General features: G+C 50.4%; 1 protein-coding gene across 1 annotated transcript in view; it reads right to left on the bottom strand.

The window, feature by feature from the left end:
* Positions 1-75: 75 nt before the first annotated feature.
* Positions 76-16,013, bottom strand: part of BMP6 (bone morphogenetic protein 6) — a 159,976-nt gene continuing 144,038 nt past the window's right edge. The window contains exons 3-7 of the mRNA XM_027601685.1: positions 14,392-14,540; positions 13,573-13,770; positions 2,329-2,405; positions 1,423-1,533; positions 76-1,326 (exon numbers count right to left, since the gene is read on the bottom strand). Coding sequence (XP_027457486.1) covers positions 1,177-1,326; positions 1,423-1,533; positions 2,329-2,405; positions 13,573-13,770; positions 14,392-14,540 — 685 coding nt within the window. The 3' untranslated portion in view covers positions 76-1,176. The remainder of the gene's footprint in view (positions 1,327-1,422; positions 1,534-2,328; positions 2,406-13,572; positions 13,771-14,391; positions 14,541-16,013) is intronic.

Below are 16,013 nucleotides of genomic sequence, written 5' to 3'. Positions count from 1 at the left end.
TGTTACAGCAAAACAGATATAAAATAGACAATAAATTATAGTTTATATTTACAAAAAAGCTGTAAGTGCAAACAGTTTTAGATCATAAATGTATTATTTAATCAGTTTAGTATGAAATTGGCTTCCTAGTACATGATCGTGAAAAAGACACTTTAAAAATATTCTACGATTTCATCTGAGTCTTCCTTTCTACAAGAGAAAACTGGGATTTGGGTTCATAAGGGCTTGCCTATCCAGACCCTCTCCTGGCGGTCCTTCCCCATTTTGTTTCCTTTGCTGGACCTAACCCCGCCACTTGGCATGCTGTCGAGGAAAAGGCATGGAACCATTTTACTGAAATAGGTGAAATATTAGAGCCGGCGTTCCTGGAGTGAATGTGCTTTTCGGAGAGCCATCCCAAAAGAGAAGAGGTGCAGCACTGGTTTCCTGCGGCGCCCGGCTAACGTGCCTCCCCAGCCTCCCCGCAACACCCGCTCACTCTACTTTGGGTGCTAGCAAGGAGAACAGCTAATGGGGGGGTAGGGACTGAGGTGTGGAAATGACACGGTTGGTTTGACCGAAATGACTGTATTTTCACACGGACAGAACTCCAGCACAAACGCTAAGGGCAGGGGCGGAAAGAAAAGGCACTTCACGGAGCCCCCGGGTCGGCCCGGGCTGCTGCCCCTGCTTGAACCTGCCCTGCGCCAAGGCCGTCTGTGAAGGGAGGCATTTCCGCCCAGTTCCCGTTGTCTATATAGATCTACCTCTGACGGACACTACAGAACCGGCTGGTACTTTAGCCAAGAGTATTCTTACTCCTTTAAGATTATTTTCCCTATTGACTCACTAACACCACAAATAGCTTGGTCTAAAGCTAAAACTAATTTTGGTGGGCTCTTTTTTGGGGGGTGTTGGGGGGAACCCTTCAAAGTTACGTTTCTGTAGTTCCCAGACTTCATACTACAGACATCCAAACCCCGCTTCCTGCAGACCAGCAACTGCCCACGTTATCTACCGTGTGAGCAAATTCTTAACGAGGCCCTTTAAGTTCTTCCTTGGGCGGTAAGGCACCAACCAGCCCAGGGTGGCTTCAAAGGCTTGCCTCCCCCTTCGCCGTGCTTCTGAATGTTTTTTAAGGCAGATGTCATCTGGGAACCCAAGGCCATATTTGTGTCCCCAGCAACTGGTTTCGAGTTAGTGGCATCCACAAGCTCTGACAACCATATTCCTGTATTTTTTCAAGATGACATTCGAGTTGTCATCAAAGTAAAGAACTGAGATGGCGTTTAGTTTGGTTGGCGCGCAGCATGGTTTGGGGACATACTCAGGATTCATAAGGTGAACCTGTTGCAAAACAGAAGGGGAAAGGCACCGTTAGAAGCCATACCTGGTCTCGGCTTACTCCTACCTCTAAAGCGAAAGGGGTCCCTGGGAGCTCACCAGCGTCTGCACAATTGCGTGGTTCGTTGCGTTCATGTGCGCGTTGAGTGGGAAGGAGCATTCTCCATCACAGTAGTTGGCGGCGTAGCCCTTGGGTGCGATGATCCAGTCCTTAGGTGAAAGCAAAAGGACCCCACATGTGATCAGCATACACTCCTTACATCATCTGCACTCCAGGAATCCTGTGACAATGGACTCCTCACACTGGACAGCTGGGCAGGCAGGCCTAGGGAGGCCACGTTCATGTTCTAGTGGCAAAAGCTAGGGGGTGAGCCTAGTTCATCTGGCTCCAGAGTGCTCTCCCCCTTCACAGGCCCACAAAGCCTTAGCTGCTACCCACTTGAGAGGCCTGGAAGCACAGGGGGCTGGCTTTAGGCACCCGGACCCAAAGGAGCCTCGAGTACGCCCTGTCATCATAACACCATCTGCATATACAAACTCGATTTCCTATCACTTGTCACCTAGAATTCGCTTCTTATAAACTAGTGGTGGCTCTCAGGTGTGGGGCTAACCATTTGTGTTCTTCTAGGTAATTTGGGTGAGTCAATGTATAGCCATTGGATAACTGTTAGATCAGTTTCTCCAATCCTTTCTCAAAACACAAACGCCAAAGTCCATGCCTCATGGATTCTGAAAGAATGGAGGAAGAGCGCTGGGAACGTGGGACTGATTCTGAGGTACACGGAACTTGGGAACCTGGCTCCCTGGGAAGATGTAGGGGTGGGGCGGGCGGTGCTGGTCCACAAGGAGCCTGGTCCTTCCTCCAGAAGCCCAGGCATCCGGAAGAGCTCCCAAGTACCTTCACATGGGAATCACCTCAGCCCTAAAGCTCAAGTTCTTCGAGGACAGCCACTGCCATGAAGATGGGAAAGGACATTTGTTCCCGTTGCTGTCCAGAGAACTCACCTGCCAGCCCAGGTCTTGGAAGCTCACATAAAGCTCATGCTTCCTGCAGGCCGTTTTCAACTCACTGCTGTTGTAATCTGTCGGAGGAGATAAGATGCGCCCATTAATTCATTCATTCTTTCATTTAAATACTGACATGGGAGGCTTTGCCATGGGCCAGGCCCTTTATGAGGCTCACGACAGCAGTGAACAAGGCCCCTGCTCAACATAAATGTGGGCACCAAACAGCTCCATCAGGTTCCGTGGCTCCCAGGTCCTCACTCACGCCATCTTGTTCACTCTGGGGTGCATGCTGGGCAGACTGGCACACAATGTCATCATTGACCTGAATGGACTCGTGAGCAACACATGTGCACTGTGAGCCCCTGCTGTATGCAGGGCCTGTGGGAGAGGGTACACCAAGGGGCCCTAAAACACCCCTTGGGCTCCTGACTTGGAAGACATCGTATTCACGGTACAAGACAACTATACCAGGCAGGATTTGCTATAATGCACACAGGACAGTCTTGAAGCTGCACAGGGGCCGTGAGGGTAGCTGGGTCAGGAAAGCATCCTGAAGGAAGGGTAATGGAGTGGCGCCTACCTAAGAGGGAGTCAGAGACAGAGGGAGACCCTGCAGCAGAGCTGGCTCCCTCTCCAGCATTGGTCCCCGGGCTCACTTCCAGGGTTGAGCCTTTGACCTGCACCAAAGCAACGAGTCCTAGGACAGCGGTGTCCTGTGAGAACCCCCTAAAGCACGTGTAACTCCCCTGTGTGATGCAGGAGCCGTTAGCCTGTCCCAACCTAGAGGAATGGGAGGGCCCAGGTTCATTTAGGCCAACTGGAGCAGCTCTTCTGTGAGGTGTCCTCTGCTAGGCAGCACAGGAAATTGGAAAATAAGTGACACGAGGCTTGCAGGCTCGAGGGACTGAGAGAACCAAAGGGGTGGTATGAGACATGGACACAACTAACGCAAATACACAACAATGCGGATGCTACGGGCCAGTGTTATGGAGAAGTCCTGCTGGGAGTTCGGAGAAGAGTCAGTTAAGGTGGGAGTGAGAGGAAGGGCGAGTGGTCAGGTGGAATGAATTTAAGGATATGTGAAGATGAATCAATCAGGTGAGATAAAGCTGGGGAAATGAATGGCCTAGAATGCCAACCAAAATGATGTGGACTTTCTACTAGAGGCATTAAAGTAAGCCTGTGAAGAAGGGGTTTGAGACAGAGAGGGACATGTTCGGAACGATGATTCCAAAGGATCAACCTGGTAGTGGTGTTACAGAGAGATGAAAAGGAAGACTCCAGAGAAAGGTTCTTAATCTACAATGGACTTTGACGGATACAGGTCACGGGCATGCCACCTCTGCCCTTTTAAATCACATAGCCAATTACCTAATTGTTTAAAGCCTATTTGCACTAGGTTTCTGTTACTTGTACTCCTGGGCCTCTTGGCACTGAAGTAAGACAAGACATGCGGATCTCATGAGTTTGTGAGGCAAAGAGACAAACAGTACTGACTCAGCTCAGTCACCTACCCTGGGAGGAGAGACAGGCTACCTTTTTAAGGTGATTTGCTCATCCTAAATTTGTTCATTCTCCCTTCTTGGCTTCTTCAGCTTGCAGAACAACCCGAGCTATAATTCCAAGTACTCAGAAGAAGTGACTGCAAAGCCACACTGGAGGGAAATTTTCACAATGGAGGGCACTGAAGACTCTCAGTAAAAAATGAAAACAAAAACAACCCATAAACCACCACCACCACAAAGCAAGACAAAAACCTTCTGCTAAAAATAATCCCTCAAGAAAACATCAAGCACACAAAGAAACTATCCCAAAAGGAAAGTTAGAATAAGAAAAAACACAGGGACCACAGGCAAGAGTAGTCTCTGAGTGCAATTACAAAAAAGAATAACATAAAATAATGGAAGAGATAAAATAAGAAACAGAAACCCTAAAGCAAGGACATTATGGAGAAAAAAACATCATAAAAGAACAGGCGGACATGAAAGGGAACGAAATGGAACTTTATAAAGTTCTACTGAAGGTAAAAATGAAATGGATGGGTTAAACATCAGATTAGACCCAAATGAAGAGAGGAATGGAGAACAGAACAACGAATTTGAAGAAATGTCCCCAACTATAGCCCAGAGTGCAGAGGCTCGAAAACAGGACTCTCTCTCTATATAAAGAGATAATGGAAGACAGAATGAAAAGGCCAATGAATTTCTGAAGAGAATATTGGGGGAGTAATCATTGAATATAGGGATGTGTGGGAATTTTCTAGAAGTGAATAAAAGCAATCATCTTTATTTTGGAAGGGCACAGTGAGTCCTAAGCAGAGTAAATAAATTCCTATCGAGCCACACGTGGTGGAACTGTAGTACATTAAACGTAGGGAAATTCTTAAACGCTATCAGAAGATAGAAAGAAAATTCACCACAAAGGAACACAAGGCAGATGGACAGCAAACTTCTTTGCAACAAAAATCTACACCATATGAAGTTTAATACCATAAGAATGATGCCATCAACCCATAATTCCATACCTGGCCGTGGTGGATATTTTCTCGTGTGGGCTACCCGGCTTCCAGGAACACCTCTCACGTGGAGAATTCCTAGACAGGAGGGAATCAAGTCCCCATCTCCCATCAGAGGGCTCCTGCCTTTGTCCCCTGGATGCTGAGTACAGGCTCTTGACTTCAATAAAGCCGTGCAGAAGCCCCCACCTTTGAGGGAGTGACCCCAAGGGGAAACCAAGAATGGGTGGCATGGCAGCAAGTGTCCCGGGTGATGGCATCCAAACCACATCGTCCTTGTGACCAGGTCTGAGCTGGATCACTTGATTCCCTGTGTTTGGTTCTCCAGCCTTCTTGTCAGTTGGATAGGTTCCTGATATGCTTATTTTTCATTTTAATTCGAGTCTGCTTCTCTTCCCATGTAGTCAAGAAGGGCCTTGGTGGGCTAAGTTATCACTCAGTAGTTAGGGGATAGGGAGTGCAGGGTGCGAGGGGAGGGGTCACCATCTATAGGGCTCGGTGGACCCGTCTCTCCGGTAAGGTGTCTTCTAAGCAGAGACCTGCAGGAACGTCAGGAGCAAGGCAGGAGGCTCTCTGGGGGAAGAATAATCCGCATGGTGGGAACAGTAAATGTGAAGGCCCTGGGGTGGCCTGTTGTAGAACAGCCTGGTGAAGGCCACTCTGTGTTTATTAAAAAGCCCTATCTTCTTTCTACCCGCTGGGCACACGGCTGGTGGACGTTTGCCATTGCAGTTTGGTGCGGCTTAGCCCCACCATGCCCGTGGGGACATGGGAGGTGCACGCTCGCGGCCCTTCTGACCTCGCCTGCAGCCCTCTGGCCTTGCACCTCTACCTCTCCCGCCAACAGCAAGTCTGAAGACCCCACGGCCCCGGTTCCTTGCACTCTTGAAGTGGTCCTGGGTTAGATGATAGGTTCTGTGATCCCCCTACTTATAGTATCCGTCTGGAATTTTCCCTGCCCGACCTCAGTTGGCTTGGGTCCCCACAAAGTAAACGTCCCCCCAAATGCCTTCTCTGTGCTGGGGACCATGATCTCCCAAAGGCCAGCTTGGAATCGTTAGCCATGTGAAAGGCAGGGATTTCTGGGATACCTTTCCTTCCCAGGTCGGTGGACACGGGCAGTGTGATATAATAAGATATATTATATCCTGGCAGAGCTAGAAAAACCATGAAATTGCCTGACACTTCCAGCTCTCGTTTCCCTCCAGAGGTTCAGGATGGGGGCTAGCCACCAGGAAGACCAACCAAGATGGCCCAGCGAAGGACTCGGCTTCTACCTTCATGAACAGTTCTAGCTGTCTGTGAGCCTCCTGGGAACTGGACTCTCTTAACGCTCATCAAAAAGAACTTCCTCGGTAAGAACAGCCGTTTCTTTTAGAGCTAGACACTGGCATTTTTGTTGTTAAGGAGAGATTGGGGCCAGAGAGAGGAAAGGGGGGGTGGGGATTCAACTCTCCTGCTTTTCCTCCTACAGACACTTTGAAGCCGCACTTAGGTTTCCTTATGACTCCATGTTCCGTGCTGGCAGAGGGCGTATAAATATTTGTGAAGGTCAGTGCTCCTCAAAATACCTGTGTCTGCCACTCAGGGGTCAGTGCCCTGGGTTCTACGGTGGAATTACCCTGCCACACACTGTTTTGTTTGTTTTTTTTAAGGACTGACAGATTGCAGAAAAACATTCTCCCACCCCGGCCCCTTGATACTTGTTTAGATGAATGGTCTGGATAGGGCCAGTGACAGGAACACATCCCCTTCAGTGGGGATAAAGGAAGGCAACACAGCTTTGTCCAAATGGGTTCACCAGTCAAGGGGAAGGCAGAAAGAAGAAGCCATACTGCTGGACATAGGCAACCAACCAACCAACCAACCAACCAACCAACCAACCAAATAAGCAATAGGCCGGAGGCCGACACAAACATCCCAGAGGGCAACTGTCCTCCGTCTGACTCACAGGTGGCCTGAGTCGGCACCAAGAGACTCACCAGGGAGTGGGAGCCCCATCTCAGACCCTCAGGCCAGAGTCCCCTGGCACCCAGCTGAGTCTGCAGACTCTAGAACTTGAGACACAGAGGAGAAGCGCACATACAGGTGACAACATCGCCCTCTTCACACACGAAGCCTGTCTTGGGCCACCCGGGATACAGACATGGTGAAGGCTTCAGGGAATCTGACTTTTTCAAAGTTGAACACAGAAAGTGCCATCTGGCTTCCACTCATTCAGTGGGATTCTTCGGCCTAGAGCAGAAGGCGGGCAAGTGCCCAGCCACCCGGCAGGGATTCAGGCCCAGCCTGACCAGGCCCCGGGTGGCTGTCCTGAGTACCTGGACAAGCAGGGCCCAGCCATAGGTGGGTTGGGGTACAAAATACTGTTACCACGTGACAAAATCGAACAATCATGAAAACCCCCAGGATTCATTTCTCCCATACCCAGAAAAGGGCCGCTCCCTAGTCTACTTTCAAACAGGAGAGACACATTTTCCCTCGCCATAGATTTTCAGGCTTTGAAAGCTTCAGAGGCCCCACCCTGGGGGAAGGGGAGCACCTTTAAAGCCCCCAGACGGCCCTGCCTGTTTGCCCCTCAGTGAAGATCCTTCGGCAAAATCCTCCAGGCTCTGTGGTGGGAAAGGCCCGGTCCCCGGCAGAGGTGAGGGCGAGTAGGGCCGGGTCGGGGAGGCCAGGCTGCGGTGCGTGGTGTGTTCTCTGTAAGCTGCGGTTCTTCCAACGCTTAGTCAAGGGACGTCTGCCCCTTGCCCAGGCCTCCTGGACCATTAAACCAGTGGCACAGAAACTATCACGTCCATTCCCAGTGGCCCAACTGGCGGCCAGTGCCACCACCCACTTGGCACTGCAGCCGCTGACACGGGGCACCGGCGTGGTGCCATCAATCATCCAGCTGGGAGCGCACCATCGGCTCCGCAGACAGGTGGCTCCGGCGGTGTCGCTCTCCCCGGGCCCGGCGTGTCCCATATCTGACATCCTGGCTAATGTCAGAGCAGGCGCACCTCGCTGGTGTGCGGAGGCGGGTTTACCGGGAGCCCAGCAGACGGGCAGGAGGGGAAGGTGATCACGCGGGGACTTCTTGTAAGGACAAGGTGATCACGCGGGGACTTCTTGTAAGGACAAGAAGTGTCCTTACACTTCTGACACTCATTCCCACACCCGAGTGTCCCGCTGGGAGGGGACGGGGGTGGCTTTCCCAGCGGGGTGGGCCACTGGAGGCCAGTGCTGCGGGGCCCACCGCACACAGCTCTTCGCTGACCCTCTTGCCAGTGCTCGGCCCCTTCTTCCTGCCCCTCGAGGTCCCCGCTTCACCTCCCAGGGCCTGTCTCACCTCCCAGGGCCTCCCTGTCCCCAGGCGGCAGCCCGGTGCACCGCACATCTGTTCTGTCCCGACCACCAGGGGCACATCCCATCCAGCATTCCTTGCAGGCGCCTCTTGAAACTCCCCACCCACAGTGAAGCACAAGGGAGCCATAGGCTGGGAGGGCTCAGGCCCGGCTGCTGGCTTACTTCTGTAGCCAAATGGCTACCAGGAATGAAACACGGACTTCCCGGGCGCCAGGGCCCGGGAGAGTCCCAGGGGAATGAGTCCTGGAGGAGAAGACACCGGCGCAGCAATGATGCTGACTTGCAGGGCAAGCAGCGAGCGGGAAGGCTGCATGGGCCTGCTTGAGGAGTCCGTTGAGGGGAGAAAGGGCGACAAAGGACAAAGTCAAGGCAAGCACAAGAAACCAGGTGCGAGGGAAGGAGGGAAGGGGGCCGGTGGCCACCTTGCGGGCCAGGGTTTCTGCAGAAGGGCTGCACGCTGTGCTCGCCCGACCCCCGCAGGCTGGCGACCCTGCTCAGGAGGCCACACAGGGGGCAGCTGCTGGGGACAGTGAGGCATGCTCCACACTGGGCTCCCAGTTTTTCTGAGCCCAGGCTATGGAGTCTTCCCAGAGGAAACTCGTCTCCCTTCTCTCCTAGAATGACGGAGCCAAGTACAACACCCAGCTGTTGAAAGGGCACCTCCGTCTCCCCTGATCGCTCCACATCTCCCAGCCTTCTCAGCCCGTCTCATCCAAAACGAGTCTCTGGCTCCCCCTTAGCCCATGGAACCAACATGGCCATTGGGCACATGCTGGAGAAAGCCCAGCTCCTTGTGCCCCGGACACTGTGGAACCACACTGAGATTTTGAGGTCTGGTGTCAATAATCTCATCGAATGCTGGGGGGCGGGGAGCTTGATTTTCAGAATTTGGATTTTGTTAACAACCTGGATGGTTAGACTGAGAGGCAACAGGGAGGTCCTGTTCTTTTGTGGGGCCGGGATTTCAAGATCTCCTGCGTCATTTAAGTTGGGTGGACTTTGGCCTTTTCTCAGCCTTTATCTTGATTATCAAAGAATACAGAGATTAAGTATCTTGAAAATAAGACAAAGGCTTCTCTCAAAGACTAAGTGAGACTTAGTGAGAGTTCTCACTAAGACTCCCTGCACTTTAAGTACCTCTGCCCTCCCTGTTCCCTCGTGGACTGAGTCTCCTGGTCCCCAGCACCCTCTTGGGAGTTGGTGGTAGTTGGTGAATTATTCAGGCCTCTTACCAACTCCTGTTTATGCCTCGCTATTACTGCCTTTCAGCATTATTGGCCATTAGTACATTCATAAGGGGTAAACTGAGGGATGGGGTAGAAGGGAACCTATCACTCCTTGATAACGTTTATCCCAAAGGAGCTTAATGGCGAATGAGAGTCAAGTATTATAAATACGGAGTTTGAAATGATTCTAACTTTTGAACCACTAACGCCATGCCTATCTACCACAGCTGTGGAAAATTAAAATTTGATTTCATTTAGAAAGCCCTGAACAAACCTCTACCTCTTGACCAAGACATCTGGAAGCCAAGCAGCAGGCCCTAAAATTTTAATTTAAGATCAAAACGACAAATGACAATTTCTAATTCCTTTGAAGAACCATAAACAGCTAACTCAAAACCCTGACCCAGATCCATTCTTCTCAAGCTTTGGATGTCCACAGAGGGTCAGCTCACGCAGCCTTGGCATGCCAACCCACGGACGCACACGATGACCTAGTGCGGACACCTGTCAGGGACTAAAAGGCCAAATAAACACTGATCTGTCAGGGTGAGGCCCCCAGCCTGCTACTGCCTGGTGTTCCCTGAGGTCTACAGCAAGATTTCATGGTCATCACAAAGTTCCCAAACCACTGTCTGGCCAGTTACCTTTCTTATGCTGGAAGCATACTGACTGGTCCTGGGAAGGTCAAGAGATACAACAGCTAAACTATCAACAAGGTCAATAGCATATCTCAATGTACCAGAGCCACACTGCCCCCTTCCCCAGGATCCTTAAAGACACATGTTTGGGTGGGTTGGAAAGAGGTAGAAGGAGAAAGGACTCTGAAATGTTAACACACAGCATCGGAAGCAACAAAGGACTCATTCCAAAGGACAGAGAGGGTCATAAGGACTCGCTGGTTCGCAGATGGTTGGCAGAGGTGCGTAGTGGCCACAAAAACATCAAGGATGAAAGAGGCCAGAAGGTCGTCTAATTCTACATGAACTGTTAAAAGTGGCAGAAAAGTTCCCAAACTGTCATCTGCCAAAACAAAGAGCAATTCCAAGTCACAGGGCTGGCAGCCAGCAGGTTGACCTGGCAGAGAACCTCAGACTCCCCAAATGACTTGACATGGTATTAATGACTCCCTCCGCAGCGAGGTCTTGGAAAGATCCGAGAAATTAGCTCAATGGGCATCTCAAGCACCCCCCCGCCCGCCACCTCCTGCGATGGAACCATCCCTCAAGGCCATTTGTGCACAGCCCTGGTGATGAGCCGGCCAGGTGGTGTCACAGGCCCCCAGAAGATGAAGCAATGGACCCCGAGAGAAAGCTACTCTAGAAGAGGGTGGACGGAAGCAACCAGAAAGACCAGCACATGAGAGCTAATGGACCCGAGGGCAGGCTGTCCCAGGGCAATAGGCTAGTAGAAACGGAGACCGAGAAAGAACTGCCGGATTCACTGGAATCCCCAACAGGGCTGCACAGCACGGCTTGGACCATGATTCCTAAAACATGTGCAAAAGCGATAAACAATACTGTCCAGATGATATCCGAGCCCACTGGAGAAGGGCGACACAGCCAACATCCATTATTCACTGGGAACAGACAGCTGCAGAGAAGCAAGAGCAAGTGAAAACCATCCAGGGTGCCTTCGATCCAAACCCACACTTCAGTGCATGTGTTTGCAAAGTCCGGCTTGAAGGCCAAGTACAGATGTGAGAGCAGATTCTGGTGGGGAGGAGGTGGGGTGGGGGCTCTTGGCGTCTCCCTCGTGGTGGACTTGCCCTGCCGGCCCAGGCATCTGCAGCTCAGTTCCAAAAATAGCCCCGTATTTCCCTGCCATGTTTCACCCTGATGACAGGCAACTTGATGGATTATGTTCACTTCTTTGCCCAGATGCAGGATGGTCTCTGATGGGCTTCCGGTGGTGGTGGTTTCAACGGAGAAATATTAATTCCCTGGGAGCACTCTGTGGAAGAAGGGGGGCAGCAGAGGCAAAGTAATCTCTTCCTTCAAACTTCCAGATGATTTGCAAAGGGAAAGTCCTGCCTGGAGTCACACCAGAGACCACAACGTTTTTGTCTTGGCCGAATCTACCTGGTCCATGGAGGCCCGGCAACATCCGGTCCCAGACTGGCCTGGAAAGAAAGCACAAACCGGACGACCCATTTCTCTGGGGAGCGGGCCGTCTCTCGGGAATTCCCTTCTCCAGGAGCAACCTCTTCCATTGTCTGTCTTCTCCCATTAATGGCAAGAATAAATAAGGAAGAAAATGCCAAATATATAAAGTAGCACTTCAGTGGGCCTAACCTAACCAATTTCTCGGACCAGCCTGAGAGGGTCTCTGAAGCTAGTAAGAGGGAAGAAGGATCCTTCTTGGTAAATACTTTCTTGGTGGTGGTGGTGGTGGGTGGGGAGGGGGTTCTGGGCCTTTGAACAGGTGCGGCTAGGGGTACCTGTCATGAACTCTTTTGTCCTAGTACCACCGGAAGGAGCAAAGCATCTTTGCAAGTACTGGGTTGGGAGGTAGGGGTGGGAAGACCAAGGAAAAGCAGATACACTTGCCTCTTATTACACATTCGATCAACTTTAATGCTCATGTTTAATTGAAACTTATCAGATTGAAAAAAAAAGTGGAAAGGGACTTGGAAGAGAATAATTGGATGACATGGGTAAAACCAAAATCAGAGACATGTTTTCCTAATTACAAAATCTGGTGTGTGTACTTGGGGGAGGGGGTGTTGAATAAATCAAGTGAAATTTCAACTTTAAAAAGCAATCCACATTTCAAGAGCTGCCTTCATGTCTGGGGCCCCAGCACCAAAGTGACCACAGTTCATTAATGAATTGAAGCGTACCACACCAGCAGCCTCCATCATCATGCCCTGAAGGAAAACACGGAGCAGGCTTCCTCTGAAGTGAATAAAGGAAAGCAATCATTTCTTCTTCTTCTTTTTTCTTTTTAAAGCCCAACTGTTTCCAGCGGTAAACACGGGAACACCCACACTGTGCCATGCTTCCAAGAAACACCAGGATGACAAAAGCAGCAAAATGTCACCTCACACTGGGTGGTAGGTCCTCAAGTTCCACAGCTAAGTTACTCGAAAGAGAAATGGCTTATTAAGTCAGAACCTAAAATGGAGACACTTCTTCCCAAAGAGAAATTGAGTATTCAGGGAAGTTGCATGAAGTCTTTCTGGCCACTGACGACGACACTTTTAAACAGTCACCTGGAAGAACCAATGCATCTTCCAGAAGCACTGTACATCCTTTCCAAGGGTCCTAACATACGCCCTCAGAACCTGCTTCCTTCAACTGGATGCAACTTGTCTTTGAGCATTATTAGGGACCGGATCAAATACTTCTCATTTAATCCCAGCAAATCTACCAAGTGTTAACCATCCCCACCTAACAGATGAGTAAACTGGAAGCTGAAATGGATTTGCCCAAAGTCACGAGTGCACGGCCTCAGCCTGGCTTTCTACTAAAGCTACAACCATGACAGAGAGGTTCTCTTCGGAAGCTGAGGTTACCAAGGGGGATGAGATCCTGGGACGACCGCTGCCTGCCTTACCACTGTGCAGACCTGGTCTTTCTGAGAATGCCACCAACAAGGGAAAATAGAAGAAGAGAAAGCGAGATTCCTAACACCATGTGAGCCCAGGAATCTAGCCAGGCGTACAGCTAGAACCCTCGAATCCCCAGTTCAACGAACCAACGAAATCCATCAGAGACGGTTGTTTGAGCTGACTTCCCATCACTTTCAGCCAAGAACACTGACCAATATGAGTCCATCTTACACAAATACACAAAATTTGTTTGTACAGCACAACCTCCCAGGCATAACACCACTAGAAGAACACCTAAGTGCTCTCAGGATCTTTACGTGAATGAAAGAGGAGTTGGAGAAATCTTATCGAATGGAAGGACGCTCTTCCAGAAAACCAGACACTTGGGATGTCTTCAGCCTGCAGACTCAGTCCCTGGAGAACAAAGGTCCCCTCTGACGGCCCTAAGAACCCTTCTAGATAGTTGGTGACGAGGCATCTGTGAGCCTTTGTATTTCTGGGCAGAAGCCATGCAAAGCTGACACCATCAGCACGTCCTTGTTCTCACTGAGGCCCACACGCCCACCAGGCTTCCTGAAAACAGGGGCTCCACCCACACCTACCAGAAGCGCTGGAGCCCCGCGACACGTCCTGGGACTGGGTGGAGCGGTTGCGGTTCTGCTGTCGGCGCCGCCCGGGGGCCGACCTGGTGGTGCGCACGTGGACCTCGCTGACCTTGAAGAAGGCCACCATGAAGGGCTGCTTGTCGTAAGGGCCGTCTCTGCCCACCAGGCCTGCCGCTCGAGGGTTGACGGTGAGTCCTTGAATGCAAAGCACAGCACAGCTGTCTTTATTGGTTCCAACAGTTCCCTAGCCGCCCAAGCGCCCAGCACAGAGTGAGCATGAGGGAAGAGCATGCTCAGAGCAAAATCAAAACACTCCTTTTGAAGTTTTGTGAATCAAAGCAAGGCGTGGTGTGAACTCCCAGGCCTCTCAGTCCCGATGGACTTTTCCCTACACAACCATTCTTTCCACTTGTATGCCTCCCAACCAGCGAGGGAACGGACTTCACAGGCAGAGTGTACCCCGTCTGAGGACTGGTGTGGGGACCCTGAGCTGTGGAGCTTTGGTGCTGCAGGAGGAGGGGGCACTGGAAGGTTCTCGTGCAAACCTACCCCCCTACCCAACAGTCAGAACGTAGACTGGGCTTCCCCTGCCTCTGTGAGCCGTTTTCCTATGGTTGCCCCTGGAACCCAGACCACCTACTTATCTCCAAGTCCTTCTGGAGGCCTCTGGGAGAGATTTTGCTTTTCAGTAGCAGTTATGAGGGAATGGTAAGTGCGGTCATCCCGGAGCTGTGGTGTCCACTGGAAACCAGGGTTCTATCATAACAATTGCAAACCAAAGGGATGAACGCTGTCCGCCAGTGTTGGCAAACTTACCATCCCGAGTCACCACGCTCAGCTGAAGCCCCATGTTGTGCTGCGGGGTCACGACCCACAGATTGCTAGTGGCTGTGATGTCAAATTCCAACCAGCCTTCTTCTGAGGCCCACACCATGCGGGTATCCAACAAAAATAGGTCAGAGTCTCTGAAAGAAAGAAAACATGGTGTGGTGAGTCGCGCACTGCCCTCTCGGCCCATCCGCTCTGTCCTGCCTTGGTGTTAGAATGAAAACGCCGGCTCAGATCGGGTCTACCCAGGAGGCATCACGCACAGTGCCCTGCCACATGTCTGGCTCGTGGGATACCCGGGACACATGCATGACATGATCTGGAGAGGCATATGTGCTAGGGAACTTTCCAGAAATGAATTTTCTCCCAAGCATAGATGGATCCCTCAACTTTATCAAAGGCCTTGCTATGGCTGTGCATGCCGAGTCTTTCTTGGGTATAAGGAAGGAGGGAAGGGAGGGCAGGAGGAAGAAGGAAAGTCGTATTGTTGCTTACTTTATGGCCAACTCTAAAAAGAGAGCAGTGGGTGAGGCATGAGGAAAAGGTTTAGGAAAATATTAAAATTAGGATTCATATGAACAACAACAAAAAAAGTGGCTTTGTTCATTTTTTTTTCTTTTTGTAAAATGAGGACCCGATAGTCTTCATATGTTAGTTCCTGTGAAATAAGGAGAAACAAGAAGCCACATCCTATTTGTAATCATCAGTTCCTTGCTTTTAATTAAGGCCTTTGAACAGTCCATGCTGAGTGTGGGCTCCTTTCTCCTGTGGACGGGGTAGCTGTGGGTGGATGTTGAGTGATTCTAAAGTTCATCCCAGGGGCGCCTGGGTGGCTCAGTCGGTTGAGCATCTGTCTTCAGCTCAGGTCATGATTCCAGGGTCCTGGGATCCAGCCCCACATCGGGCTCCCTGCTCAGCGGGAAGCCGCTTCGCCCTCTCCTCTCACCCGACGTGTGCTCTCTCTCAAATAAATAAATAAAATCTTTAAGAGAATAAATAAAAATGTGCAGTGTTAGCACACGTGGAACTTTCTAAAAAAAAAAGTTCATCCCAGCACAGCCATGAGCCGTGGCCGGGCTTCTTGTAGGCAAACTTAGAATCCATTCCTTCCATTGGGCTCTACAGGGAGTAGTTTTACATATATACTCACATACACATATTTATTTATTAATATATATTTATATATAATTCATATTTTTTATATTTATATATGTGTAAAAGATATGTATACTTTTTACAGTTCTCAACTAACATAACCCTAGGAGTTGTAAGAAGATGGAGTGAGGGTTTCTTCCCACTCCTGCACACATCGTGATAGAGCAGTGTTAGGGGATGGTCTCCTTCGTGTATTTTTGGGATACTCTGAATCTGAGTTGACATCCCAGGGTCACTGACATGAAAATGGGTAGGAATTCCCGGGACAGGGCAGGGCACCATTTTGGCCATGGAAAGATTCAAATGCCCTTTTATAGGATAGAAAAATTACTAGAACACTGCATTTTTTACAGGATAGAAATATTACTAGAACACTGAATTTAAGATGAGCTTTACATATAGACACCGTACATTGAAACTGGTTATAGGGCGCCTGGGTGGCTCAGTCGGTTAAG

This window comes from Zalophus californianus, chromosome 7, assembly GCF_009762305.2.
Source record: "Zalophus californianus isolate mZalCal1 chromosome 7, mZalCal1.pri.v2, whole genome shotgun sequence".
NCBI classification, from domain to species: Eukaryota; Metazoa; Chordata; class Mammalia; order Carnivora; family Otariidae; genus Zalophus; species Zalophus californianus.
Note: the sequence above shows the minus strand (reverse complement) of the source record. Positions and strands in the feature narration are given on the sequence as shown.